This window comes from Serinus canaria, chromosome 25 (genome assembly GCF_022539315.1).
Source record: "Serinus canaria isolate serCan28SL12 chromosome 25, serCan2020, whole genome shotgun sequence".
Classification (NCBI taxonomy): domain Eukaryota; kingdom Metazoa; phylum Chordata; class Aves; order Passeriformes; family Fringillidae; genus Serinus; species Serinus canaria.
Genome location: NC_066338.1, coordinates 11,568,890 through 11,596,357, shown reverse-complemented (window position 1 = coordinate 11,596,357; position 27,468 = coordinate 11,568,890). Strand labels below are relative to the sequence as shown.

Sequence of the window (27,468 nt, the reverse complement as noted above, 5' to 3'; positions counted from 1 at the left end):
CTCAGGGCACCTGCAGCCCTCCTGTGCAATGATCACCTGTGCAGCACCACAGAATCACTGAATTATCTGGGCTGGAAAGGCTGTCCAGGACCATGGAGTCCAACTGCTCCCAAGGCCACCACTAAGCCATGTCCCCACCTGCCACTGTCACCTCTGTTAAATCCCTCCAGGCATGGTGACACCACCACTGCCCCAGCAGCCTGTCCAAGGCCTGAACACCTTTTCCACACAGAATTTTTCCCTTAATACCCCACCTAAACCTCCCCTGGCACAACCTGGGGTGGTTTCTCCTTGTCCTGCCCTTTGTCACCCAGGAGCAGAGCCCAGTCCTGGCTGTCCCCTCCTGTCAGGGAGCTGTGGAGAGTGACAAAATCCCTGCAAAACTCTTTTCTCCAGGCTGAGCCCCCTCAGCTCCTTGTGCTCCAGACCCTTCACAAATGAAAACAATTCCTGTCCAAGTAGGAGGGCAGCTCTGGCAGAACTGCCAGGTTCAGTCTGTACCCTCCAGTGGTGCCCCTCATGCAGCACCTGGGCAGGAACACGACTCTGCCCACGGCCAGCTGTGAGAAAAAAAAAACTACAGAGAGCTGAAATTCAGGCCCCTCTGCTCGGAGCAGCTCACAGGGCTCAATTAAAAGCTATTTTGGGGACTCTGGCTGTGCCCAGGCTGGCTGGTAAACCACATGGTCACGCAGGGAGAGGAGCCCCATCACGCACAGCCACTCTCTGGGACTGCACCTACTCATTAGGACAGGGAGTATCCAACTGCCACTGCTGCCTCCTCCCAGACAAGCAGCTTTTGGACATTTTTTGCAAACTTTTCTCTGAGCCAGAACGAGTTACACAGGCAGCCAGCAAGCCCTCAAAGTCCTGGTGGAGGCCTGACAGGTGGCAGATGAGCAACCCTCGTGCTTGGGCAAGTGCACTGTCACTGTCGCCTCGGGCTGGTTTCAATCCAGCACCCAAATCAGATGGGGCTGGGAGCAGGTTGGTTTGCATTCTTCCCCAACTTTTTGAGGGACCTGCTGTCATTATTTCAACACCCCCTGAGCTCTGAGAGCCCGGGGATGGGTGTAGCTGTCATTAGCATCCACTAGCAGAGTGCAAAGGGCTGCATCAGCCCTCACAGCCCTTCTGGCTATGGCAAGGAGCTCTCACCACTTACACAGCGAGTTCCAGTCCTGTGGATCCCTTGCACTCAACCGTGGGCTGCAGTGGAGACTTCCAAGAGCATCCCTGCAGCTGCTCAGGAGCAGTAGGCACGAGTCTGCAGCAGCACAATTTCCTCTGCTGCTAACTGAGCCACCAGAGAGAGAACCCTGCCCTGGCCAGGTCCTGTCAGTGTCAGAGCTCTGCCCTGGCCAGGTCCTGTCAGTGTCAGAGCTCTGCCCTGGCCAGGTCCTGTCAGTGTCAGAGCTCTGCCCTGGCCAGGTCCTGTCAGTGTCAGAGCTGTGCCCTGGCCAGGTCCTGTCAGAGTCAGAGTTGTGCCCTGGCCAGGTCCTGTCAGAGTCAGAGTTCTGCCCTGGCCAGGTCCTGTCAGTGTCAGAGCTCTGCCCTGGCCAGGTCCTGTCAGAGTCAGAGTTCTGCCCTGGCCAGGTCCTGTCAGTGTCAGAGCTCTGCCCTGGCCAGGTCCTGTCAGTGTCAGAGCTGTGCCCTGGCAGTGTCTCACCTGTGTCAGAGCTGTGCCCTGGCAGTGTCTCACCTGTGTCAGAGCTGTGCCCTGGCAGTGTCACACCTGTGTCAGAGCTGTGCCCTGGCAGTGTCTCACCTGTGTCAGAGCTGTGCCCTGGCAGTGTCTCACCTGTGTCAGAGCTGTGCCCTGCCCATGTCTCACCTGTGTCAGAGCTGTGCCCTGCCCATGTCTCACCTGTGTCAGAGCTGTGCCCTGCCCATGTCACACCTGTGTCAGAGCTGTGCCCTGGCCATGTCACACCTGTGTCAGAGCTGTGCCCTGGCAGTGTCTCACCTGTGTCAGAGCTGTGCCCTGGCAGTGTCTCACCTGTGTCAGAGCTGTGCCCTGGCCATGTCTCACCTGTGACAGAGCTGTGCCCTGGCAGTGTCACACCTGTGTCAGAGCTGTGCCCTGCCCATGTCTCACCTGTGACAGAGCTCTGCCCTGGCCATGTCACACCTGTGTCAGAGCTGTGCCCTGACCATGTCTCACCTGTGTCAGAGCTCTGCCCTGGCCATGTCACACCTGTGTCAGAGCTGTGCCCTGACCATGTCTCACCTGTGTCAGAGCTGTGCCCTGGCCATGTCTCACCTGTGACAGAGCTCTGCCCTGGCCATGTCACACCTGTGTCAGAGCTCTGCCCTGGCCATGTCTCACCTGTGTCAGAGCTGTGCCCTGACCATTTCTCACCTGTGTCAGAGCTGTGCCCTGACCATGTCTCACCTGTGTCAGAGCTGTGCCCTGACCATTTCTCACCTGTGTCAGAGCTGTGCCCTGGCCATGTCACACCTGTGTCAGAGCTGTGCCCTGACCATGTCTCACCTGTGTCAGAGCTCTTCCCTGGCCATGTCTCACCTGTGTCAGACCTGTGCCCTGGCCATGTCTCACCTGTGTCAGAGCTGTGCCCTGACCATTTCTCACCTGTGTCAGAGCTCTGCCCTGGCAGTGTCTCACCTGTGTCAGAGCTGTGCCCTGGCCATGTCACACCTGTGTCAGAGCTGTACCCTGACCATGTCTCACCTGTGTCAGACCTGTGCCCTGGCAGTGTCTCACCTGTGTTGTAGGCCGTGGGCATGGCTGAGAAGGGCAGCCCCTGTGTCAGCAGACTCGGAGTCGCCACGGAAACGACTGGTGTGGTCAGAGAGTGAGTTGCTTGAGAGACACCCAAGCGCTGTGTGTTTTGCTGTGGGAGCAAACAGGGAGGGAGTTAAAGCCCAGATGGTTGGACTCGGTTATTTGAGGGGTTGTGGCCCCCCCAGACCCCCTGGGCATGCACTGGGGCTGAGCACAGAGACCGTGGGACAGGCAGGGCTGATCCTCTGGCCATGCCACACTGCAAAAAAAGCAAAGTACAAACCACAGCAGCCACTGCCACTGTGGACCTTGCAGCACTCCTGTGCAGGTCATGGCCTTGGGTCCCCTTCCTGCCCAGGGCTGGGCTTCACCCAGCAGCACCAGCCGTGTCCCTGAGTGCATGGAGGGGGAAATCAGCAGGAGGCCTCAGACAAACCCTCACTGCCTTCCAGAGGCTGCACGTGAGGCTTGCTGAGCCTCCAAGGAGCGACAAAGGGACCAAAGCAAACCCAACCCAGCTGAGGCAGCACAGAGCTGACACCTCCCTGCAGCCCTGCTGGCCAAGAACAAGCCCCCACCTCAAGGGAAGCTGAGGACACTAAGCACTGGCCTCAGGATTTTAAAGGGACTCTGGAATCCCTAAACTCAAAGTCCAGTGCTCAGCAGCCTGCTGGCTCAGTGCCCTCACAAGGTTTTGGTGACTCAGGTATTAGCAGGTCCACCGTAGAAAAATTCTGCCCTTGGACCAGAGCACAGCAAGCTCCCCCCTGCTTTTCCAGGCAGTTACGTGGGCAGATCTACAGGTCAGATTCAGCCCTGTTTACAAGGCAGATAATCTGGGCTGTCTCTGCTGATCTGATTTAAATCAGACTCAAGAGGCTTGACTCTAATCCCGAGCAGGCAGCACACGTCACCCTGTGAAGACTGGGGCAGTGCCCAGCTCGAACCACGCCTGGCACGAGGCTGCCTGGGGCACGATGAGCAGCCTGCCTGTGCAACTCAGGGCTCCCAGGGCCTTGCAGGGCTGGGCACACACTCTGCAGTGCCTCCCCAGGGCCAGGGAGACTCTCCTGGGGCAAGGCTGGAGCCTAGAACCCTGCCCTGGCCACCTGCAGAGGGTGAGAGCACCTGGGCAGGACTTGCTCCCCCTGCACCCACACAGTGCCCAGCCCCAGGTGCCTCCTGTGGCCTGGGCAAGGAGATTAGCAGGGCTCTGACTGCTAAAGCTGGGGGGCTGCAGGAGGAGATTTCCTGGCTGCCAGCAGGATGGAGATTTCCATCCTGCTGGCAGCCAGCCCTGGCCGTGCCCACTGCTGTGGGTTAAGGACGTGGCACCAAACGTCTTCCCAAAGGCACAGCCCTGTCCCTGTCCTGCCTGCACAACACCTGAGCCAGCCCTGGGGGATGCAGCCCCCACAGCCCCGTCCTGCCCCTCTCTGCAGGGCCCTGTGCCATCCCTGGGAGGGCACAGGGATGAGTGTGGCTGTGCCACAGGGCTGGGGACACCAGCTGGGCGGGCAGTGCCAGCCCCAGGGACCTCCTTGCCACCACAAGGTGATTGTGGGCACTGTGCTGGGGGAAGCACCCCGATTTTCACCACAATCCATGCAGGGAGGAGCTGTGCAGGCTGCTCCCACATCGTGTTGCTCACACTGTGCCCGTAGCCCGCTGCCAGCTGGTACCAAGCATGCAGCATGCTGCCAGGGCAGGGATCCAGTGCGTGGACCCTGCTGCCCCGGGAGTGGGGAGAGCAATGGGGGGGGCACCTCTCTGAACCCTGGGAAAGCAGCAGGAGCAGCACCAAGGGTGGCAGGGCTGGGGCTGTGGGCACTGGGGATGCACTGGAGGGATGCACTGACTCATCTCAGCTGCCTGGGAAGAGGTGGGAGATGCCATGGAGAGAGGATCTGCTGTGTAGGCTGAGCAGCACGGAGGGACCAAAGCTGGGGAGAAGGTTCGAGGAGCAGGGGGGCACCTGCAGCAGGCAGGAGGGATCTGTGGGGCACACACCCTGCTGCAGCAGTGCCAAGGTGCCTGTGCCACCCTGCCCACATTCCATCACCCTCCACCTCGCTGCTGCCACCTCGGTTGGGGCGAGGACATTTTCACTTCAGGCAAAAGCCCACCAGGCTAATTCAGAGCCACAACTGAAACTGCAAATGCCACCCCAGTGGATTTCCACCCAGTGCTGCTGCAGCATGCAGCCAGGGAGTGCACTGGGCACAGGGATCAGGAACCAGCACATGGGGAGGGGGCAGTGACTGGTGTCCCTCCACGCTGGATAGGGGCCACTAAGCAAGAAGGGTTTGGGGATACAAAGAGCAGCAGGTCTGCCATGTCTGGCCCACCCTTGCCCTGGCCAGGAGTGTCTCAGTGCAGGCTGCCAGAGGGATTGGCTTTCTCCTGTGCTTCTGGAGAGCCTGTGTGACCTGCATCCTGCAGCAGCTCCTGCCCTTCCCCTGCTGGGCTGACCTGTCTCCCATCTGCCCTGCACCAGAATAGCAACAGAGCAGAGTGAATCCTTGCCACAAACAAGGTGGCATTCACTTTGCTGGCAGGGAGAGAGAAAAAAAAAAGTCATAAAAATAACACAGAAAACTGCCCCATGCACAAGGGAGGTTTAGGGAGTGCACTAGCCAGCCAGTGGATTTACACAGGCTTTATATAATATCTTTAATATGGGAAGAGCCTGATTTACTCCCTGTCTCTCATGTGCTGGCCATGGGCCAGGTGTTCCTGTGCTGTGGTGGCTCCAGCAAAGCCCCATGGGCAGGCCCAGGGCAGTGGCAGTGCCCAACTCAGCTCCACAGTCCCCAGAGAGAGCCTGGCTGACCTCCCCAGAGGGACCAACACAGCAATTTTGGCCTTGCTGGAGAAACAGGCCCTTTGCAGCTCATGCCAGCTCCTTCTTTTCCACAGGGAACTGGGTTTTCCTAAGAGCTGTTTTTCCCCGGATTTATTTTGAACGCTGGTGCCCACATCCCACCACATTCCCAATACAGGGAGCCAGTGCCCACCCCCTGTGTGTGCCCCATGCCAGGCCAGGGCAGGACTGAGGGGACAAGCAGCCCGTGTGCCACCACACCATGCAGGCCCAGAGGGGAACTCACCAGAGCCAGGTGGTCCTCGGTCTGTGCAGGGAGAGCAGGGAGAGAACCGAGAGCACTGTTAACTCACACAGCCCATGCCACCAGCACTGTGCCCACTGGCACCTCACCCTCAGCTCCACGGGGCACACACGGGTCAGGGTGGTGCTTGGGAGAGGGTATGTACCAGCCATGGGGCACACAGAGCTCAGAGTGGTGCCTGGTACAGGGTTTGTGCCAGCCATGGGGCACAAACAGGTTTGAGTGGTGCCTGGTACAGGGTTTGTGCCAGCTATGGAGCACACAGAGCTCAGATGGTGCTGGGTGTAAAATCTGTACCAGCCATGGGGCACAAACTGGTGAGAATGGAGCCTGGTACAGGGTTTGTACCAGCCATGGGGCACACAGAGCTCAGATGGTGCTTGGGAGAGGGTTTGTGCCAGCCATGGGGCACTCACAGCCCCATGGCTGGCACTCAGATGGTGCTTGGTGTAAGATTTGTACCAGCCATGGGGCACACAGAGCTCAGAGTGGTGCCTGGTACAGGGTTTGTGCCAGCCATGGGGCACTCACAGCTCAGATGGTGCTTGGTGTAAGATTTGTACCAGCCATGGGGCACACAGAGCTCAGAGTGGTGCCTGGTATGGGGTGTACACCAGCCATGGGGCAAAACTGGTGAGAATGGAGCCTGGTACAGGGTTTGTACCAGCCATGGGGCACACAGAGCTCACACTGGTGCCTGCTGCAGGGTTTGTGCCATCCATGGAGCAATGCACGTCAGGTGGTGCCTGGTACAGGGTTTGTGCCATCCATGGGGCACTAACAGGTTTGAGTGGTGCCTGGTATGGGGTTTGCACCAGCCAAGGGGCACACAGAGCTCACACTGGTGCCTGCTCCAGGATGCTGCAGGCAGGAATCCAATCCTTCCCCCTCAGATCTCCACTCCAGCACGGCCCCATCCAGCTCCCAGCACCAGAGCCTGTCTGCTGGCAGCCCCTCCCAGCCCCCTGATTCCCCTGGCAGCCCCTCCCAGCCCCTGGCAGCCCCCCCAGCAGTGGCACTCACCAGGTGGTGCATCAGCCCCTTGCTGCCCTGCGAGGTGATGACTCGCAGGTCGGGCTTGCGGCTGTTGGCCGCCAGCTGCGCGCCGTGCGCCCCCGGCGGCGGCGGCGACTTGGCCGGGATGATCTTGCCCAGGCTGCTGCCGTTGGACACGGGCAGGAGCCCCGGAGAGGCCCTGGCACTCACGTAGCCGTTTCCTGCGGAAACACGGGGCACAGAGAGGGAGCGGGTGAAGGCTGGATGCGCGGCAGCGGTGAATGCACGGTGATGGACACAGCGCAGCTGTGGTGCTGCACTGGGGCTCCATCGGTGCTCCATGAGCGCTCCTCCCTGGGGGAGAGCAGCACCACAGCCCCCCCAAACCCCTCCTGCACCCCAGCGGGCGAGCCTGCAGCCCTCGGTGCTCAGGGCAGCTCCCCAAGCTGCAGGGACTCCCCCTTGCTCCTGCAGCAACACCCAGCAAATCTCAGAGCCTGATCTGCAGCCAGGCTCTTTCCCCGCTTTGGCTGGGCACCACAGCCCTGCCAAGATGGGTAATTACTGGCACATTCACTTCTGAGGTCTCTTTATGGTTCTGGGGCAGTGAAAAGGGGCTGTGGCAGAGTGAGCACTCAGTTCACTGCTCCCACTGCCCCTTTGAAGATCTGAGGTTCCCTCCTTCTCCTCCTCCTGCTGCCCCACTTAAGGATTTTATGAGCAAAGAGAGGGGGGGGAAAAAAAGAAGAAAGGAAAGGAAGAAAAAAAAAAAAGGAAAAGATTTGATGAACATCAGGAAAGGAATAAATTGGATCAGATTACTGTTCTGATGAGGGCTGGTTTTTTTCATGAATAGGCCCCAAAGATAGAAAGGCGTTCAGCAATCACCAGGATTCAGCCCTCATATTCATCGCACGTTAGGCCGGGAAAAATAGGTCGCTGATTGCATTATTAATCACATGCACATTGCGCTGCATCTGCACTTCAGCAGGGGCTGCTGCCACCAGCACTGCAGCGAGGGGGGCTGAGCACCAGCCCTGCCCCCCTGCAGCTGCCTGGGCTGGGCACAGCGGGCACAGGGGTGGCACTGGGCACAGGGGGGCAATGCTCCCCCTGATCCCACGGATGGCACAGGGGTGGCAATGCTCCCCTTGACCCCATGGATGGCACCAGGCACAGGGGTGGCACCGGGCACAGGGGGTGGCAATGCTCCCCTTGATCCCACAGATGGCACTGGGCACAGGAGGTGGCAATGCTCCCATTGATCCCACGGATGGCACAGGAGGTGGCAATGCTCCCCTTGATCCCAGAGATGGCACTGGGGTGGCAATGCTCCCCTTGATCCCACAGATGGCACCGGGTTCGGAGGTGCTGCCCCTGTGGGTGCCTGGGAGGTGTCACCAGGACACTCGTGGTGGCCGGGCTGCTGCAGGCTGGCAGCTGTGACATCTGTGTCCCTGATGGGGGGAGAGGACCTTCCTGTCCCCACTGAGGTGTCCTCCCAGTCCCAAATCACCCTGAGCAGCCATGCAGAAGGGCTGTCCTGGTGCATCAGGCCCTGGCACCTCTGTGCACCATGAGCTGCTGGGATCCTGCTCAAAAGGATTCACTGGCTTTTACATTTATTAACAACAAAGGTGCAGAAACTCCTCAGGTGACCTGCAGTGCTGGTGGCCACGGAAAAGCCAAAAGAAATGTTAAATCCTTTGATATTCTCCTTTCCAAGGCCATGGAAAAGCCAAAAGAAATGTTAAACCCTTTGATATTCTCCTTCCCAAGGCACCACGGGCATGGATGCACACGGGGCTCTCGTGGTGACTCCCTGTTTGAGGCACACCATGTTATCTCTCTACCACCTGGGCTGTGGGTTGGGCTGGCTCCCTGTGCTGGAGAGGAGCTGCTTTGGGCTCCAGTGCTGCCACTCACCCCCAAAGATGGGTGGCCTTGGGCTGTCACTGCTGCTGTCATTGCCATGTCCACCCAGCACGGATCCGGCCAGCCCTGTGAGCCAGAGAGAGAAGGGCTGCACTCCCACCAGGACTTCCCCACCACAGAGAGAGTCTGAAAGAGGAGCCCTGTGGCTGCCTTTGCAGCACCCTGGTGTGAATTTGAGCGGGGACAGGCAAGGCTCAGCATCCCCCACGGGCCGGGGTGCTGCATCCCGAGGGTGGAGCAGCGTGGGCAGGATGCAGGGATACAGCACTGCAGGATCCGGCCAGAGGCACCCGCAGCTGATGACTCAGAGGCAGCAGGTGATCACTCAGTGCTGCAGAGACTGCAAGGGAGGAGGAGGAGGAGGAGGAGGAGGAAGAGACATAGCAGGTATCTGAGCACTGCGAGCGCAGTGCCAGAGCCACAGTCCCCTCCCAGAGGCACGAGGGGAGCCCCGGGGAGGGCGGGGGTCTGGGGACAGCAGGGGTCTGGGCTGGCCAGGGCCGGGCTGGCCCTGCTGCTCAGCCCCATTTCCTGCAGTGGCAGCAGGAACGCGGGGAATGCTCGGGTGACGTCAATGCTGACATTCACGGGCCCTGCCAAGCTCTGCGCCCGCTGTGGCTGCTCCGACAGCTGACACGGGGGTGGCTGCGGGGGAACGGGGCCCCCGAGCTGCCTGGGGGCTGTGGCACGATGGCCCCTTCCCTCTGCCCTCCAGGATCAGCAAAGCTCCGTGCTGGGAGAGCCCAGGGAGGCACTGCCCCACGAACCACCCTGGCAGGTTGTGCTCTGTGAAGAAATCCCTCTGGCACTGGCAGGGTGCTGCCCAGCACAGGGAAATGGCTGTTCCTCCAAAATCCAGAGTGCAGGGGATGGGGTCGGGTGGCCACAGTGCTGCAGAACCACAACTGGTCCAACCCCACCCAAAAACCAGTGGGACCTGGCTGCAGTTCGGTTTTAACTGGGGCAATGTGGAATTCCACATTCCTGCTCTGTGCTGTAGGCAGGACACCTACTGCAAAAAGACCCAGAAGGGGTGAGGAGTCAGGCTCAGGAGCAAGGCTGCCTTTGCCCTAGGATGGATGGCATCTACCCTGCCAAGCCTGGGACCACTGCCAAGCCCAGTGCCAGCCCAGCAGCTGCTTCCCAGCAGTACCCAGGGCTGGCTCTGGCTTTTGGGCTGTGCCTACACCAGCAGTGGCCCAACACCCTCAGCCTGCAGATGGCAGAGGCAGATGTGGGGATGGAGATATCGTTAGTGCATTTTACAGCTGAGGAGCTGAGCCATGAGGCCTGAGCCTCATTAGCACTGAGGCTCTCACAGTGGAAAAGGCCCTTAATGAGCTTCTTTTCCTCGCAGTAAAGTTCCTTTATAGGGCCCAAGCAGGAGGAGGAACTGGGTGTTAATTGATCACCCGAGGGTGGCGGAGAATTGGCTGCAGCACCAGGAGCTAAACCCAGAGCTACCCAAATCCTGGGCTTCGAGGGTCACCTCCCTGCTCTGCAGCTCTCCCAGAATCCTGGGTAGATGGAGACTCCTTGGTCACTGGGGACTCCACTGAAACCAGCACCCCCAACAAAGGCACTGGCCTGGAGCTCCACAGGCCAACCCCTCCCAACACCAAGAGCAGCAAAACCTTCCCCAGTGCTTCCCTATGGGCTCAACAGCAAAGCAAAATCCTGTGGGAGGTGTGGGGAGCCCAGGAGTGCCCACAGAATCAGGGGCATGGGCTGAAAGGCTCCTTACTCACCCACGGGGCTTGGGCAGGCTCCGTTCGTGTTGTTCAGGTCTCCCCCGAGCATCGCCCCTGCAAAGCAAGAGGAGAGATGGGATCACCATCAGAGCAGGAACAGGGGGAGCATCCCTGCTTTGGGGGGCAGGAAGGCAGGGAGCACAGTGGAAGAAGGCAGAGGGGAAAAAAGCCAGAATGCCTTGCTGGGGAGAAAGGCCTGGGCAAAAGGAGCAGCATTCCTGGTGATCAGGTTGGGAAACGTTATCCAGGCAGATCCGTTTCCTTTGGGAAGGAGCCAGGTGCACAGGAGCCTGCTCCAAAGGAGGCAGCTTGGAAAACACTGCAGCTATTTTATTCCGAGCCCCCCTTTGGGGGACACGGGGCTGGTGCTGCTGGGGGAGAGAGAGCCCCAGCAGCACGACAGGAAACAAAATCCCCCCCTGTAATGTTCACACGGATGGAAACCATCCCAGAGCGCCAGGAGGCCACAGCGACCCCCACTCCCGTCACCCCAACACTCGCAGCAAAGCGCTGAAACTCCCCACCAGGCTGGGAAAAACTGGACCTTTTTATTCCCAAAAACCAGAACGTTTCGCCTCGCCTGGAAGAAGACTTGATCTTTCTTCTGCCTTGTTATGAAGTTATTTCTGAAAGCCACCTATTCCCCAGCCGGGGCTGCCTGACCACGCCGCGGGCGGCGACTGCAGCCAAGAGCGGCGCGGAGGCTCCGGAGCTGCGACCGCAGTCAACCCGGAGCCCCGGGCTGGCCAACAGGGGGCTTTCGGTGCCAAACCCCACCTCTAAGCACTGCCCTGCCCTTCCCAAGGCAGATGGGGAAACCTGAGACACCAATCTTCATCCAGGCCGTGGCTCTCAGCTTTAGGCTTGCAGCGAGCCCCTGGAAGCTGGAGGAGGCTGGGAGGGCTGAGCCGCTGCCGGGCAGGGAAGCACAGCTACTCCTCAGATGGGAGCAGGGTCGGTCCCAAACTTGGATGGCTTGAGAAAGGGTGAAGTGACCCACTGGATGTGGCAAGAGTGACACTGCAGCATCCCCCCTTCAAGGGATGGGGATGCAAAGCCAGAGGTCCCTGTGCCTCCCAAGTCCCTCTGAAGGGACTCGACCAGGGTTCTGGGGCCTTGCCCTGCTGGGGAACCCCACCAGCACCCCAGGCAGCGGTGCCCCTGCTGCCAGAGAGGGCTCAGCTCCTTGGGTGAGTGATGCCAAGCCCACCCCCAGCCCGTACACCCCCCCTGGCTGCCCTTCTCCCACACCATTCCGAGCCAGCAGCACCAGGCACTGTCAGGGTACCCACCCAGCGCTCGCCGTGCGTTTGCTTTGGAAACAACACAACCAGCTCTGGTGCAATGCTAAAAAAAAATTTAGGGGGAAAAAAAAAGGAGTTTTTCTAACATGCAAAGCCCTGGCTCCTATAAACAGGATTTCTTCCGTGTCCCAGGCAGCGAGTGAATGAGACACAGATGGCCAGACTTGGAACACCTCTGCGCTCACAACCGCAAAATGATCCCCCTCAAACGAGAGGGAGAGAGCTGGAAACAGTGAGCCCCCAGAGGGGTCTGCTTCACCAGGAAGCCTCTTCTGCTCTCAGCTGAGGGGCCTCAGAGAGGGCAGGAGATCCCTGCAGCCGCAGCCATGGCTGCCTGTGCCCGAGGCGGGCTCTGCCACCCTGCCTGCAGTGAAATGCCTCTCTCTGGGATCAGTCCTGGAGCAGATGATCCCTCTGCTGCAGCTCTGGGGCCTCATCCTGACACCTGAGTGCTTCGAGGCACCTTGGAGATGGCGGTGAGAGCAGTGAGCAAACAAGCTGTCTCTGAACCACAGTTCCTGCTGCATCCCAGCCAGGCCATTCCCCCTGCTCACCCTGACCCAGCACTCAACCTGCTTCTGGAAGAACCTCCCAGCCCTCTCTCCCAATCCATCCCCTTTGCAAAGCCCCCTGGAGCTCTCAAAGCCCCCTGGAGCTCTCAAAGCTGAGGACCAAAACATCTGGGTGGTCACTGGCACCAGCTCTGCCATTTGCAGCCTGGGCACCTTTCACAGACCATCTGTGACATCCAAAATAGCAGAAATATTATTTATGATCATAAAAGAGAGCCGGGCTGTGGTCACACGCTGTCCCTGTCCCCCCTGCCACTGCAAGGGACGCGGGTGACAACTGCTCTCCCCCACCCTGTCCTGTGCCACCATGGGCTGTCCCTGCTGGAAATGACTGCTCCTCAGATCTGTCAGCAGAGCCACATGAGTAATCACCCACAGCCAAGTGCAAGCAGCACAGCCCAACTCATAACAGCCCTTTTTAGGCAGCCAGACCCATGTCACCAGAGTGCCACCGGCGAGCTGGATGCCAGCAGCAACCCCCGAGCCCGGGCACGGTGCCAGGTGACTCATCTTGCACTGCCCAACCCAACCCAGATCCCTGCAGGGATCCAGCTCTCAGAGAGACCAAGGTAAGGTGGGGAGGGTGCCCTCAGTTGGGGCCAAGGCACAAACAGGGCATCAACGGCTGCCAGGAGGGCAGGGGCACACACTGAGGGGCAGCAACCCTTCCAGGGAGCTTCTGCCACCCCCAGGTGCTGGAATGAGGACCCCTAGACAGGGGATGGAAGCAGCAGGGCTGTCCCCTCCCTCAGGGATGCCCTATGCTTGGTGTTCCAAGCCCAGGAAGGACGAGGAGGTGAGGGGCTCACAGCGGGGCTCACCTGCGCTGGCTGGCCGCTGTGGCAGCCCTGGGGACACCGTGTTCCTCTGCAAGGCTGGCTGCTGCGGGGACAGGAGCCGGGGGTCTGTCAGCGAGGAGGTCACCAGGGACTGGGTGACCAGCGAGCTGCCCGGGTTGCTGAACTGCAGCGAGTTCTGGTTGGTCACCGGCACCGTCACGGGCATGGCGAAGTTCGGAGCGGGCACTGTGGACTGAACACAGAGCAGGGGGTAAAGGGGAGCCGAGTTCCTGCAGCACAGCACGGCTGCTGACCGAGGGGGGACAGTCAGCCTCCTCAAACCTGCACTGCTGACCTGCAGTGCTGTGCTCAAACCCACTCTGGTACCTTGCAGGGGATGCACCAGAGCCCAGCTCCCACCATGGGATGGGCCATCCTCTCGGACGTACCCAAGCTCTGCAAATAACTGTCTTGGCCTCTTTTTCAGGCTGTATTTATTTACCCCCTGTGTTCTCAGGGTAAGCATGAAGGAGAGGCTGGGAGCAGCCCAGAGCATGAAGGTGGGCACTAGCCTGGTGGTCTGCCCCCACCAGCACCTAGAGCAGCCCAGCTTGGCACTACCCTTCATCCCAAGCTGGATTCTGTTCTCCCTTCCTCAGCCAGCAGTGGATCCCCATTCTGGGCTGGCACTGCTGCTGGTGGCCAAGCACCTGGGAAAAACTCATTTTGCTCCAGAGAGCCCCTGAGTGACTCTGGGATCCATCCTGTCCCCTCTGGGAGCTGCTGAGGAGGACGAGCTGACCCCAGAGATGCAGGAGCATCACCAAAGCCCTATCCTTGGCTGCAGGTTGAGGAGCAGCTTCACCTACCAGCATCCCGCTGCGATTATCCCAGCCGTTTGTCTTATGTCACTGATTTGCTCTTCGTTAACAGGAGCTGGCACCTGCTTAGAGGCTTTAGCACGGGCTTTGCTTAAGTCCCACTTTAATTTGCTCTGGGATGGAGAGGGAAAGCAGCCCAGCACTGAATGGGACCATCACGGGGCCAGAGTGGAGCCCCACAGGACTGCAGCTGCTGCATCTCCCCACTGCCTTGCAGCCCCCTCTCCTCCCAAAATCTGCTCCTCTATAGGTCCTGCTCCTTAGGTGAGACAGGGGGACAGCAGGAAGGAGTAGGACAGGGCTCACCCACGCCTCCCTGCCAGGAATTCTCCCCACCTGCCTCCCAAGGGCATCCTGTCCTTCACAGATATCCCGCGGCCGCAGCCAAGCCACGAGGCCAGCGGCTCTGAGCCTGCGCCGCTTCCGGGGCTCAGCAACTCCTACACCACCAGGGAGAGCTGGAACACGGAGCCCTCCCTCTGCTCAGCCCGGGAGCTCATCCTGCATGGCAGCAGAATCAGAGGAGGAGGAGGAGGAGGAGGAGGAGGAGGAGGAAGGTTTCTTGGGCGTCGCACGAACACCGGAGCAGCGTTGTGTAATAAATCACTGCCAACGCGCCCGTGTGCGCTCAGCGCTCCCAGGGAGGGAGAGAAGAGCTGAAGCTCCTCCACACCACGGCATGAGCAACGCCCTGGTGGAGCTGGGAGCTGATACACCAGCCCAGGAGCTGAGGTTTGCCATAATGCACCTGCAGCCAGGTGCCAGGCTGCCACTGCCCTGGCACAGCCAGAACAGCCAGCCCCAGAGAGGGCACAATGGCAGCGTGCACGTGGGTCCAAAGGCTGGGGGAGAAGATGCACACATCAGCCAAAATCCACCACTTCTGCTCTTGTTAGAAGGGAGGGCAAACACCAGAGGCAGGAGCCCCACGAGGCCCTTCGTTAGCAGACACAGCTGTCATTAGGCTGCCCCTCTGGGTTAGTTCTGCTCACACACAAAACCAACCCAGCGTTAAAATGGAAAAGCATCTTCTTCAACCACACGCTCCACCTGCACTGCTCGGCCCCTTGCTGCCAGGGAGGTTTAGTGGGGGAGCCAGATGCTACGCCCTGCTGAGGAGCCACCCAGCACTTGAATGCCACCTGCTGAAAGGACCTCTGGGCACAGATTGTCCCTTTGGATTGGCCTGTCTGGATGATGGGAGCCTACTCAGGACCCTCCCTTTGCAGCAGACACCTCCTGAGGCTGAGCAGCCCTGCTCATGAGGGTGCTCTGCACTAAGGACAAAGCTCAGGTGGCTTTTCAGCCTATTTTCCACCGTGGCAGGGCTTGTGCCAGGTGCTGGGGGGGTGCAGGTCCCGCTGGGGCTCTACTCCCACCCCACACACCCTGGTAGGGTGGGAACCTGCACCCCCCTAGTGAAACCAGGGAGGCTGAGGTAGATCCATGTCCTGACAGAGCTAATCCTGCCCTGAGCCCCTCTCGTGGGGCTGAGCTCCTTGTCACAGCAGAGCTGCAAGAGATCAGCACCACCTGCACTTTCCTCCACCTCCTCAGCCCTCCCAGGTCTCAGGGCAGCCTCCCCAGCCCCACCACCCTGAGATCTAAGGGATCAAAATGAAGATTTGGGGATCCTTGCGAGGCTCGTGGAGCAACACAGCGCTGAGTCAGCAAAACAAAACCTGGGGATTTCACAAGGCCCACTTCTCGACAAAAGCCAGAATTTTAACTTGTGGGGGCTTGCAAAGCACAGAAGGGCAGATTCTTTTGGGTGGGGCAGTGTGTGTCACTTTTGCTGTGCTGCAAGCACCCCTGGACAGGAGCCTCCCCCCTGCTCCCACAGCATTAATTACTGCTGCAGCAACTCAGGGCTAATCCCCTGAAGAGCCCTTGCCTGCATCAATAGTCTCTGCTCCCTTGAACTAACAACTAATTTGAAACGTGTCCCCCTCCTCCTCCCGTCTCCTGACACAAATCCCTTTCAGCACTGTCCTGATGCCACCCCAGTGCCAGTGACAGCTCCGGGATCACAGGCTAAAACCTCCCTGGATTTCTGCCACAGCCACCAGCTGCCCTGAGGGCTTGGTGGATTTGGGGGGAATTAATGTGGAATAGCCCAAACCAGGCTGAGCTTTGCAAGGATGTGAGAGGTCGGCACCCGCCACCAGCTCACATGAGCAAGGGATCTTAACCCAGACAAAAATCTGGTTTTTTTGAGGAAAAGAGGGTAAAAAAGGAGACCCTAATCCAGTACTTGCAGTAGAGGAGAAGACAATACCATCCTGCACTGCCTGGCCAGGGCCAAGGAGGGTCAGGAACGCCAGAGCTAGAAGGAATGATGGCACTCAAGAGCCAGGTGCATTCAGGGCTGCAGGGGCTGCTGGCATCGGCTCCCGAGGCACGGCACGGCTCCAAAGCAAAGCCATGCAAAATCCACCCCCCCTTCACCTGGAGGCACCGGGGAGGGGACCAGGGGGGCTGCAGGCCACCAGCTACTCACTGCGAGCCGGTAACTCTGCATCATTTTATCAAACTCCTCATCAATCTTTTTATATTTCTCCTCCGTCTGCGGGGTCAGCGCAAACACTTCGTCCCCCTCCGGGCTCTCGCACTCCCTGTGCTTCTTGTTCAGCGCCTGTTACGTGTGGGGGACACGGGGGGGCCGGGGAGGGAGAGGGGACGAGGGCGAGGGGAAGTCGAACAGAAGAGAAACAAAACAGAAAAGAACATATAATGAAGGATTTCCAGGCACGGGCAGGTACTTACACCATATCTCTTGAACAGGATATCCAGATCCTCGCTGCCTTTGCGGTATTTATCCTCCATCAAGGGGCTCTGGTCTATGGAGTCGTCGCCGTCGGGCTCTGGGCTGTCACAGCCGTTAAAACCTTTCTTTCTTAACGTCTGAAAACACAACCGGAACAGTCTGAGAGCTGGGAGTGCAGCTGGGGAACATGGGCAGCTCCCTGTGCAAAGCCAGGGCACTGGAATATTTCTCTGTCTTCTCTGGGGTGCCCTGACCCCCAGGGGAGCTCTGACTCTGACCCTCACTCATGGAGAAATTTCCCAGACTTCAAGATAGACTGGAATCCACAAAAGTGTGAAATGGATTATAGAGAGCAGTGTAGGTGTGTCACTGGGTGAGAAATTTAATTTGGGGATTTTTAGTATGCAAGATGGAGGGCACAGGGTGTCATCCTGGGCTGCTTCTTCCTCCTTCTCCATGGGTTTGGGTGGCATTTTGTAACTGGGCAGAAAAGTCCCCATTGGGGGCTCTTTGGGATCAGTTATTGGGTTAAAAGGGGAAATAATCTAGGTGTCAGCTCTTCATTGGATAGTAGAGTCTTAAAAGACCTTGGAACAAGAGATTGTTGGCCATTTTGTGCCTTCCAATGAAAGCTGCCAAACTCATGGTTGTGAGACTGTTTTACTGATGAGAAATAATAAACACCTGAGTCCAAACACAAACTACTGTCTCAGGTGCCATCAGTCCAGACCCAGAGAAACCAATAACTGGTACCAGGTCACCCCAAAAACATCCCCTGGCCTGCATGGACCAGGACTTGCTCCTGCACCAATCACCAGCATCACCCAAAGACATCCCTGACCTCCATGGGGTTTAAAAATCAGGATACAACCCCTGGGGTTTGATGCCAGGGTGTCTCTAATTGAGGAATTATAGCATGGGGAGCAAGAGAGAGAAACTTCCTTGTTTTCCAAGGTTCTGTTTACACCAGGACTGAATTTGGCCCTGCATGAAGGCAGGTCCCCCCAAGAACATCCCCTGGCCTGCATGGACCAGGACTTGCTCCTGCACCAATCACCAGCATCACCCAAAGACATCCCTGACCTCCATGGGGTTTAAAAATCAGGATACAGCCCCTGGGGTTTGATGCCAGGGTGTCTCTAATTGAGGAATTATAGCATGGGGAACAGCAGAGAGAAACTTCCTTGTTTTCCAAGGTTCTGTTTACACCAGGACTGAATTTGGCCCTGCATGAAGTCAGGCATCTTCGTCACTTTCAGGTGCCAGAACATCACCAAGGGGAAAAAAAACCTTCATGCTCTTTGCTGTCCTGCAAAAAACAGGGAAAAGCTGCTTACAAACAGCCAAATAGGAAAATAAACCCTGAAATTATAGGCAAAGTGTCAAATTGGACAGAATTTCCTGACAAAACCAGACAAGAGGCATTGGCCAAATGCAAAGGTGCCACAGGAAGAGCATCACAGGACAGGGCATGTGGCACAGGGACAGCTGAGAGCCCTGCTGGGGGTGACACGGGGGGGATGGTGACAACACTGGGCAGCAAACCCCACGCCAAGACTGGGCTCACAAACAGGAAAGGTTTGGGCACTGCCACATCGAGGTAATGAGGTGAGACAACCACTCCTCCACAGGAGGAGCCCAGTGCCCACAGGGCACAGGGACACCCCAGAGTCCCTCTCTCATATCCAGCAGCCCACTGAGACCCACTTTGAATCCCTCCATTTTCAACACACCAAAAGCAATTAAGGCATTATGACAGAACCAGCACTTGCCAGTTCTATTTTTTTTTTTTTCAGGAGTCAAAGATACAGAATTTCCTGGAAGTCTTGATCCCTTTTCATGCCAAATTCAGCAGGGAAAAAAAAAAAAAAAAACAACAAAAAACTTGACAATTCTCTGTCTTCCTAAACAGCAACAAACATCTCCATTCTGAGGCCAAAGCATATTTGGGAGTGGCTCTTCGACTACCTAAGAGCTCCAGGGAACACAGAGGCCTCTGGGGCAAATAAAACCCTGGAGTGAATGAGCCCAGGATGTCTCCAGATGGGTTGGGACACTGCAGGATCTGCCCAGCACCCCAGGTTGGGCTCAGTAGATCCTTCTGCCAATGGGCACCACACCCACCCCAGCCTGTTCTCCATCCAGCTGAAGCTTTTCACAATATTTTCCATTAAAATTGCTCCTTCCTGGGCCTTCCCTGGCACCACTTCCACCCTCGTTACTGGAGTCACACCCAGAAGGACCCTGCTCACTCCTGACCACAGTGGCACCTGCTGCCCTGTCTGGTGTCACCAGTAATTCCTGGCACCTAATAATTATTGACTCATTATCTGATAATGATGATTATGAATAATTCTTATACCTCACATTAATATTATACCTAACAGTAATTCCTGGTGTCCCTAATGCCTGTGCTGAGTGTCTGCAGAGCAGGGCACAGGGAGTCAGTCACTGCCACCAACAGGAGATTCCCAGGCCTTTTTCTGCAGTTTCCCGAGGACTTTTCCCTATTATTTTTCTATTTTTGTACGTGTCCTTGTTTGTTCTCAGAATGGCCCAAAAGAGGAAGAGGTGCTGCTTGTGGGTAAGGAACAGCTTTGCCTTTTTTTTTTTTTTAACTGCTTTTTGTGGATTTTTTTTCCCCAAACCTTTTGTTTCGCCAACGCAGCCAAAAGACGGAAAGTTGAGCTTTCCTCTAAAAAAATAAAAGTTTTTTCCTTTTTCTCTTTCAGAGGCAGAATGGAAAAAAGTTGTTCCATGAGCAGGGAAGCAGTGAAGCTGGGTTTCCTTCAGGCACTGCAGAGACTCTCTGGTGTCAAACAAGGGGCTGTACCCACCTTGACACGATTCCAGGAGCTGGACCTCTCATCTCTGCCCTCCCATCCCTGCCTGGGGATTGGGAAGGTAATCCCTCAAAAAATCCAAAATCAAATCAAAATCAAATCAAAATAAAAAAAATCCCGGACAACTCCTCTCCTCCAGCAACAGCTGCTGGCAGGTTCAGAAGCTGTGGGGATGGAGGAGCCACTGCCATCCCCCAGGACCCCCAAAGCAGGGAACCTCACAATGGGATTTTTCAGAGGTTTCAGCCAAGCAACAACACCCTTTATGAAACCTGCAGCAATGCTGCCACCAGGGAGGTTTTTAGGCAGCTCCCAGAGCCCTCAGCTCTGCCTGTATCTGACCCCTGAAGCAAGCACAGGGACCAGCACAGGGCTGCCACCACCAGCCCAAGCATTTTGCCATTTCAAAGTCCACACAAAATCGTCCTGGGGGTTGTTCCCTCAACAGGTGTGTCAGGGATAGCAGTGGGATGGGGTGGATGTGGCTCTGCTCACCCTGAAACAGCTCACAGCATCACCCCTTCTTCTCTGCCCAGGTCCTTCTCTGTGGGCCCAACACACCTGGTGTCCCAGCTTTGCCTTGCTCCCTCTGCCCTCCCCAGCCACCAACGCTGTAAAATCAGCCACAACTTCACTGGCTCTGAGACCCACAGCTCCTGGCAGGGTGGGTTTGCAGCAGCTGAGCTGTGAGGGGCAGCTGTGGTGTCACCATCCCTGCTCCTGCAGGAAACCCACCAGCAGCCCCAGGAAGTGTCAAGCTGGCTCTGCACGGAGAAATAAATCCTTCCTGTAAACCTGGGAGCTGGGACAGCGACCCTGAGCTGGGATTGTGACCTTGGATTGTCACCTTGTGACTGTGCCTGTGACACTGTGAGGAGCTGCAGGGAAGGGGACAGGGACAAGCCCCAGGGCTGAGCACCAGGCTGGAGTGGCAGCAGGACACGAGCCAGGGCAGCGTGCCTTGCAGCAATCTGCTCAGAGAGCAGCAGAGACAACAAAATGAGAGCTTGGGGACAACAAAATGCCATTTCCAGCCATACAGGCGTTGGCTGCTGCTTCTCTCAGGGGTTTTTTTGCAAAAAAAAAAAAAATGTGCATCCCACATTTTGAGCTTTTTGTCAAGATGATGTAAAAGGAAAATAATTCTGCTGGAGCGGGAATCAAACCCAAAGATTCCTGTTTTTGGGATCTCTGCAAGGTCTTTTAGAAAAGAACTTTCCTTCTCATTCCTCCTCTTTCTTTTTGCCAGGGAAAAAAAACAGAAGATGCAAAGAGGTTTTCAGGAAACCTTTCTGTCACTGGGCTGCAGCCAGCAGAACACAACAATTTTTCATATGGAAGAGATTTAAAAGCAGTTCCTTTACAGGAGGAAATTTTGAGAGAAAACCAGGGGGAGAACTTCCCAGTGCAAAGCCCACCTCAGTCATCACCTGCCCCTCTCCCTGCCACGCTCAGGTCCCCCCACTCTATCAGGACACACTGCACATCCTGCTTTTCCAGGCAATATTCTCACTTCCACGACTCCAGCTCACAGGGGAGCAGATTTCCAACTCTGGGAGGGTAAGAGAGCAGCAGGAAATGCAGAACATGTGAGAGGAAACGATGCTCGACCAGGATGCAGTCGACTTCCCTTAGAGGAGGGAGACTCAACCACTCTGGGCTTTGGGGAAGTCTGGATGAGGATAAGGATGAGAATGAGGATGAAGACATTGACACTGGCAGCTGCCCCTGCATTTCACCACCTCCCCAGCATCCTGCAGAATGTCTGATTTAACACATCCTGGGCAGCCACAACCAGGAAGGCGAATTGGGGAAAATCAGCCCCTCCAGGACACTCAGCCAAGGCAAGGGCAGGAACAGCTGTGTGCCTTGAAGTGGCTCTGGAGCATCCCGGTGCCTGGCGAGCTCTGCTCTGTCCATGTCCCCTCTGAGGAGCTGGCACGTCAGCCAGGCTGGCAGGAAACGAGAAGCGACAGCGAGCCCCAAAGCCGGCGTGATCCCGGCCTGGGCAGGCACGTGGCACCCAGCGTGCCCGGCTGGGGGCTCAGCTGCCCCCCCCCGAGTCAGGAAACCCCCCTCTCTGCAGCAGAGAGATTTTCTCCGACTTAAAAGCCTGCAATAACCAGGACTTTGCTGGGCACAGCCGTGGGGGTTGTGGGGCTGAATCCACTGCTGAGCCCTGGCACAGCTGAAACCCCCTGGGGGGGTCCCCATGGGGAAAGGGCCCCAAAAGGCAGCCGGGGTGTGGAACCCCTCCTGAGCTCGGGCTGGGTGTGCTCAGCATGGAGCAGCTCTGCCTCTCACTAAATACCCAGGGGAGAAACCCTTCGAGGGCATTCCTGTGCAGCACGGGATGGGGTGCCCAGTCCCAGCCTCAGATGCACCTCCCCAGGACCAAAAACCAGGAGATTTCACGTTTGCTGTTGTTTTAAAACGTCATTTGGACAGAGCAATTCTTCCTGCCTTGAGCTGTGGTACCAGTGTTGCTGGCCCCAGGAGCCCCCAGCCCTCCAGGGCCACTGCTCGCCCCCCTTCCAGCAGAAAAACAAAATCAAGGGGCCCCTGCCTCAATTCCTCCAGGTCCTGGCTGCTCCTCGTCCTTCCTGAGATGCTGCCAGAGCCACTCAGGGCCGAATCCCTCAGTAGAAAAGGCAGGCAGACATCCCAGGGAAGGTGGGTCAATGCAGCAGCCCCTTGAAATCCACTTAAAATCACATCAAACCCAGGGGTGCCTACCCCACCCTGACCCACTCTCCTGCTCTCCAGCCCCCATTTATCCCACCAGGCTATGCTTCCCCAAGGGCACCACGAGCCCCCCTGTGCCAGGCCCTGCCCAGCTTCTACCTTGCTGTCCCTCTGTGTGACCTCACTGGGGTGTTCTCCTTCCTGGGTTTTCCCAGTCTCTAAATGCTCAATGTGGGGAAACTTCCAGAATGAGAAGATACTTTTTGTGAGTCAAGTTCAACTGGGAGCCACCAAGAAACAGGAGATAAATTGGATTTGTGCAGTGGGGATGCAGCTGGGCTGTTGGAACCTGACCTGGGCGAGGAGAAACAGAAACCAGCACCAGGAGCAAGAAAGGTTTCCTGGGGGCACGGATTCAGAAAACAGCAAAAACCTTTGAGCAGCCCCACCCCTGCTCCCAGACAAGACAAGGATGAGGAGGGATGCTTGAGCAGCCTCCAAACCTGCCTGCACCCCAGCAGGTTTTGCTCCAAGCCATCTCTGCCAGCAAGCCATGCCGAGCCCGGCGTGTTTGGGTTTTTTCCTTGCCATCCACCAAGATCCTTCCGCTCCCGATGTTCCTCTCCCCGGCTTTGGACGCAGATCCAGCTTTTCATGTGGTGCAAACACAGCGTTTCTCTGGGTGCCAAGGACTGTGTGTAACTTGTCGGCTTGGGAGTGTTTGCATCTTGGACCATAAGGGAACAGAGAAGGCTGCCCAAAATGTTTATGGTATTTTTAGGCCAAGACAAATCTGTTCGGTGCTGCGAGCGCGGGCTGAGCATCCCGGAGAGGCTGCCAGCATCCTCACAGCAAAGGGGCACGACCTGCCTCCAAGTGGCCAAAAAGGACATTTTGGAACCATTTTCAAGGCCCCTACAAAACTCAGCTGTGGCAGAAGAGTCTCCAAACCCCAGTGAAGGAAGGCAGGTGCTGCGAGATGCTTGGCTCAGCCGTGGGGTGAAAACCTCAAGTCCAAATCTCTCAAAAAGACACATTTTACAGAGAATAAAAAAGAAAAAGAAAGCAAGATCTGGGGGGTAGAGGCAGGCTGGGTTTTTTTCCCTTCTCCTTTAGGAAATCAAAGCCTGAGCACACTGGCCAAGGGGCACCTAAGGAATTCAGAGGCAGAAGCAGAGGCCCAGTTCCTCCTGCAGTGCAGGCTGTGCTGCTCCACTCTGCCACCAGTGGCTCTGAGGGCATTAACTGATGCCCATAATGCCACTAATTACAAAGCCAAGCCTGTCTGTCCAGGTTTAATGGCAGCTCCCCCATGCTGAGGACCCTGCAGCTCCATCTGCCCAGCCACTGCTGAGGGAGAGGATGTGACCCGTGACCAAGGCCCTGCTGGCACTGTCCTGAGAGCCACATGTGCCCCGTGCTCCAGCCCAGAGATGCTCTGCCAGCACCAGGGACAAGGACAGAGCTGAGCAGAGGGCCAGGGTGGAGGCACCACCAGCACAAGGCAGCTGAGCACCTTCTGCAATGCCAGCAGGCTGGAGGAGAGCAGCCTTGAAGTGAGCACAGTTTGGGCATGGTGCCAGGGGCAGTGCTTGGCATGGGGCAGACTGAGCGTGCTTGGGCCATCCCTGGAGACCCACAAGACACACCCAGACAAGCCTTGAGCAAACCCACCAAGGATGAGCTTTGCCATGCTTTGAGCAGGCACTGGACCACCCCACCTGGCCCATCCCACCTGAATTCCCCTGCTATGTGGCCATGGTGCCCTTCCACAACCCCACTGTGTCTGAGTATCAGGTGGGGGCAATGTCACCAGCTGCACCAGGCACTCCAGAACGATGTCACCAGCTGCACCAGGCACTCCAGAACAATGTCACCAGCTGCACCAGGCACTCCAGAACAATGTCACCAGCTGCACCAGGCACTCCAGCAGCAGCCCCAGGAGCTGCCTCCAAATCCATCTCATGGTTTGCCTGGATTCCACAGCGGGGTCCCACACAGCAAACCTGCACCTTAAGCTTCAGGGCAGCAGCTCACCACCCAACTGGAGACAACTCTACTACCTAGAACGTAGTTATTTTCATGGGCTGAACCAAAACCATGCAAAATGCACCTGAGTGTGGCAGATCTGCTGCTCCATCCCCTCCCTGCAGGCAGAGTGGGGGCCTCACCTCGATGATGTCGGCGTTGGTCCGGCTCTCGTGGGGCTCGTTGTACTCGGTGTACTTGAGCAGCACCTTGTCCATGTCGGTGCTGGCATACTGGAACAGCTTGTTGGAGTGGTTGAAGATGATGAGGGCGATCTCACAGTCGCACAGCACGCTCAGCTCGTAGGCTTTCTTCATCAGGCCGAACTTGCGCTTGGTGAAGGTCACCTGAAAGCAAGGACAGCCACGGTGAGAAGCTGTGGCCGCCCTGCCACAGGCCCAACAGCTCCCAGAGAAAAGTGCAACGACCACTGGAGGGAGAGCAGAAGGAAGGGGAAGGCAGAAGGAATACTGTGTCTCAGTTTCCCCAACTGGACCCAACCCCAAGCTCTCCTCTCTCGCCTCCCTCTTCCCAACGGTTCGTGTTGCTGCCTATTTTGGGATCCTCCAAAGGCAGACACTTCACAAGCACAAAGATGATTATCAGCCTTGGAAATCACATATTGCCAAATCAAGAGAAAATAAATTTCAGCAAAATCCCCAGCAGAGCTGCCATCTGTCTGGGGGCTGCGGGTTTTTAAGTGGAATATTCAAGCCATGGAGATCTTGTCCTGGCTCGCTGCGAGTGCCCAACCCTGGGGGCCACAGAGCTGGGGCTCAGCACCCCATCACCACCCAGGGGTGCCCACCCCACCCCTGACCCACTCTCCTGCTCTCCAGCCCCCATTTATCCCACCAGGCTACGCTTCCCCAAGGGCACCACGAGCCCCCCTGTGCCAGGGCCTGCCCAGCTTCCACCTTGGTGTCCCTTTGTGTGACCTCACTGGGGTGTTTTCCTTCCTTGCCTGCCCAACTGGGGTCCCCTGCCTCCCCAGCCCGCCCTGCCTTGAGCTGTAACCAGAGCAGGAGTGATGCTGGAGGGCTGGCTGGGGGCTGGGGCCAGGACTGGGGCTGGCTGCTGGCTCCAACAGCAGCTCCAGCTGCCGGGCAGACGTTGGGCTGCGACTCCCAGCCCACGCTCAGCTCTCACCACCACACTCCTAACAGGAGCCAGCTGGTGGAGAGGGAGCTGGTTTGGGGCTCCCTGGCCCTGCTGCAGTGCAGACTGAGGGTCTCCCACCCCAGAACACACAGCACACTGATGGGGAAGGCACGAGGCCTGGCCAGTGCCCTCTCAGCAAATAGAAAAAGAAAATAAGAGGCAGGAGGTCATGGCTTTGTGCTAAGCATTGCTCTGGGGGCAAAGATGAGCTGAGATGCCCTTGGGTGCCAAGACCTGCTCCCTCTCCACATGGGAAGGCTCCACTCCACTCCGGGCCTCCACCACAGCATCAATTTTACAACTGAACAGCTTTAATTGGCAGAGCTGAGGGAGGAGAGGGAACGAGGCTCCTGCCTTTGCTCGGCCTGTCAGTGGCATCCCAGCCACACCAGCAGCACCCGGAACACACCCTCAGGGACAAAACCGTGTGTGGTGGGAGGGCAGAGCAGGGGCAGCTCTGGCCACATTGGGCAAGGGGAGTGCTGCCCCTCCCAGCCATCTCCCAGAGTTAATTAGCAGTAATGAGCTTGAGCTCTAATCACCTCAGCCCCTGGAAAGTGCAGGGCTGGTCCCTGTGCTACTGGGGCCGCCACGTGCACCTGCTCTGGGCACTGCCAGCCCAGGGCACTCTGCTCAAATTACATCACCTGAGGGCAGCTCCCCCTCCCCAGCAGCATTCTGGACTTCTCAGCCACCCGAAACCTCTGCTGGGGGGCAGCTCCCAACACCAGCAGCTGGCAGTGCCACAGCCCAGCCATGGCTGCACTGACTGCAGGTGGGACCCAGCTGTGGTTCTGCTCCTGCAGCTGTGGCAGGAAAGGCTCTAAAACCAAAACCTGCCTCCCTGCCCCTTCCCCAGCAGGACCTGCCTCCCTGCCCCCTTCCCCAGCAGGACCTGCCTCCCTGCCCCCTGCCCCAGCAGGACCTGCCTCCCTGCCCCCTTCCCCAGCAGGACCTGCCTCCCTGCCCCCTTCCCCAGCAGGACCTGCCTGCCCCCCCACTGCCTCCCTGCCCCCAGCAGGACCTGCCTCCCTGCCCCTTCCCCAACAGGACCTGTCTCCCTGCCCCCTTCCCCAGCAGGACCTGCCTCCCTGCCCCCTTCCCCAGCAGGACCTGCCTCCCTGCCCCCTGCCCCAGCAGGACCTGCGTCCCTGCCCCTTCCCCAACAGGACCTGTCTCCCTGCCCCCTTCCCCAACAGGACCTGTCTCTCTGTCCCTTCCCCAGCAGGACCTGTCTCCCTGCCCCTTCCCCAGCAGGACCTGCCTCCCTGCCCCCTTCCCCAGCAGGACCTGCCTCCCTGCCCCCTGCCCCAGCAGGACCTGCCTCTCTGTCCCTGCTGGGGTGGCCTCCAGGCTCTGACTGACCCTCCAAGCAGCTCAAGGAGCCCCAAGAGGAAAACAGGAGGGTCTCCACCAGAACAAACAGCCCAGGGTTGTCCCTGCAGCCACAGTGCCAGGGACACTTGGCCAAACCACACCTTGCTGGGCACCACGATGGGCTCAGCCACAAGACTGGAGGCAATGGGGTGAGGCTGAGACGTGGGGTACAAATCATGGGGCAGCTCTTGGCCTTGAAGAGCAGTGACAAACATGGTTTGAGCAGTGAAGAGTGTGGGCTCACCTCCCCCAGATGAACCAGCAGCCCGTGCAGAGCTCAGCAGAACACAAAGCACCCAATTACCCCTCTGGAGATGAGGGGATGTTCCCTCTGCAGACAGGGCCCAAGAGCATCCCTCTCTACTGGCAGCCCTGCACCTTGCAGAGAAAAGCCAAGATTTGCCATTTAACCACCACATCACACGAAAGCATCACCTAAAAGGGCTTTGTGCATCCACTCATGACCTGGGACAGAAACCTCAAACCTTGCCTGACGCTGGGCATGAGCCTCATCG

At 57.7% G+C, this 27,468-nt stretch overlaps 1 protein-coding gene across 13 annotated transcripts in view; it reads right to left on the bottom strand.

Annotated features, from left to right (window-relative positions):
- MEF2D (myocyte enhancer factor 2D) overlaps positions 1 to 27,468 on the bottom strand; it is an 83,580-nt gene that overhangs the window by 10,969 nt on the left and 45,143 nt on the right. For 11 of the 13 annotated variants that reach the window (XR_007780014.1, XM_050984711.1, XM_050984710.1 and 8 more), the window contains 7 exons: positions 24,559 to 24,762; positions 16,859 to 16,996; positions 13,254 to 13,464; positions 10,554 to 10,610; positions 6,898 to 7,091; positions 5,857 to 5,877; positions 2,726 to 2,855 (listed from right to left, as the gene is read on the bottom strand). Coding sequence is in view for 12 of the 13 variants with exons in the window: in XM_050984711.1 (XP_050840668.1) it covers positions 2,726 to 2,855; positions 5,857 to 5,877; positions 6,898 to 7,091; positions 10,554 to 10,610; positions 13,254 to 13,464; positions 16,859 to 16,996; positions 24,559 to 24,762 (955 nt within the window). In the remaining variant the exon portion in view is untranslated. Of the gene's footprint in view, positions 1 to 2,725; positions 2,856 to 5,856; positions 5,878 to 6,897; positions 7,092 to 10,553; positions 10,611 to 13,253; positions 13,465 to 16,592; positions 16,728 to 16,858; positions 16,997 to 24,558; positions 24,763 to 27,468 lie in introns of all 13 variants that reach the window. The other 2 variants (XM_050984722.1, XM_050984721.1) reach the window with 2 other exon arrangements.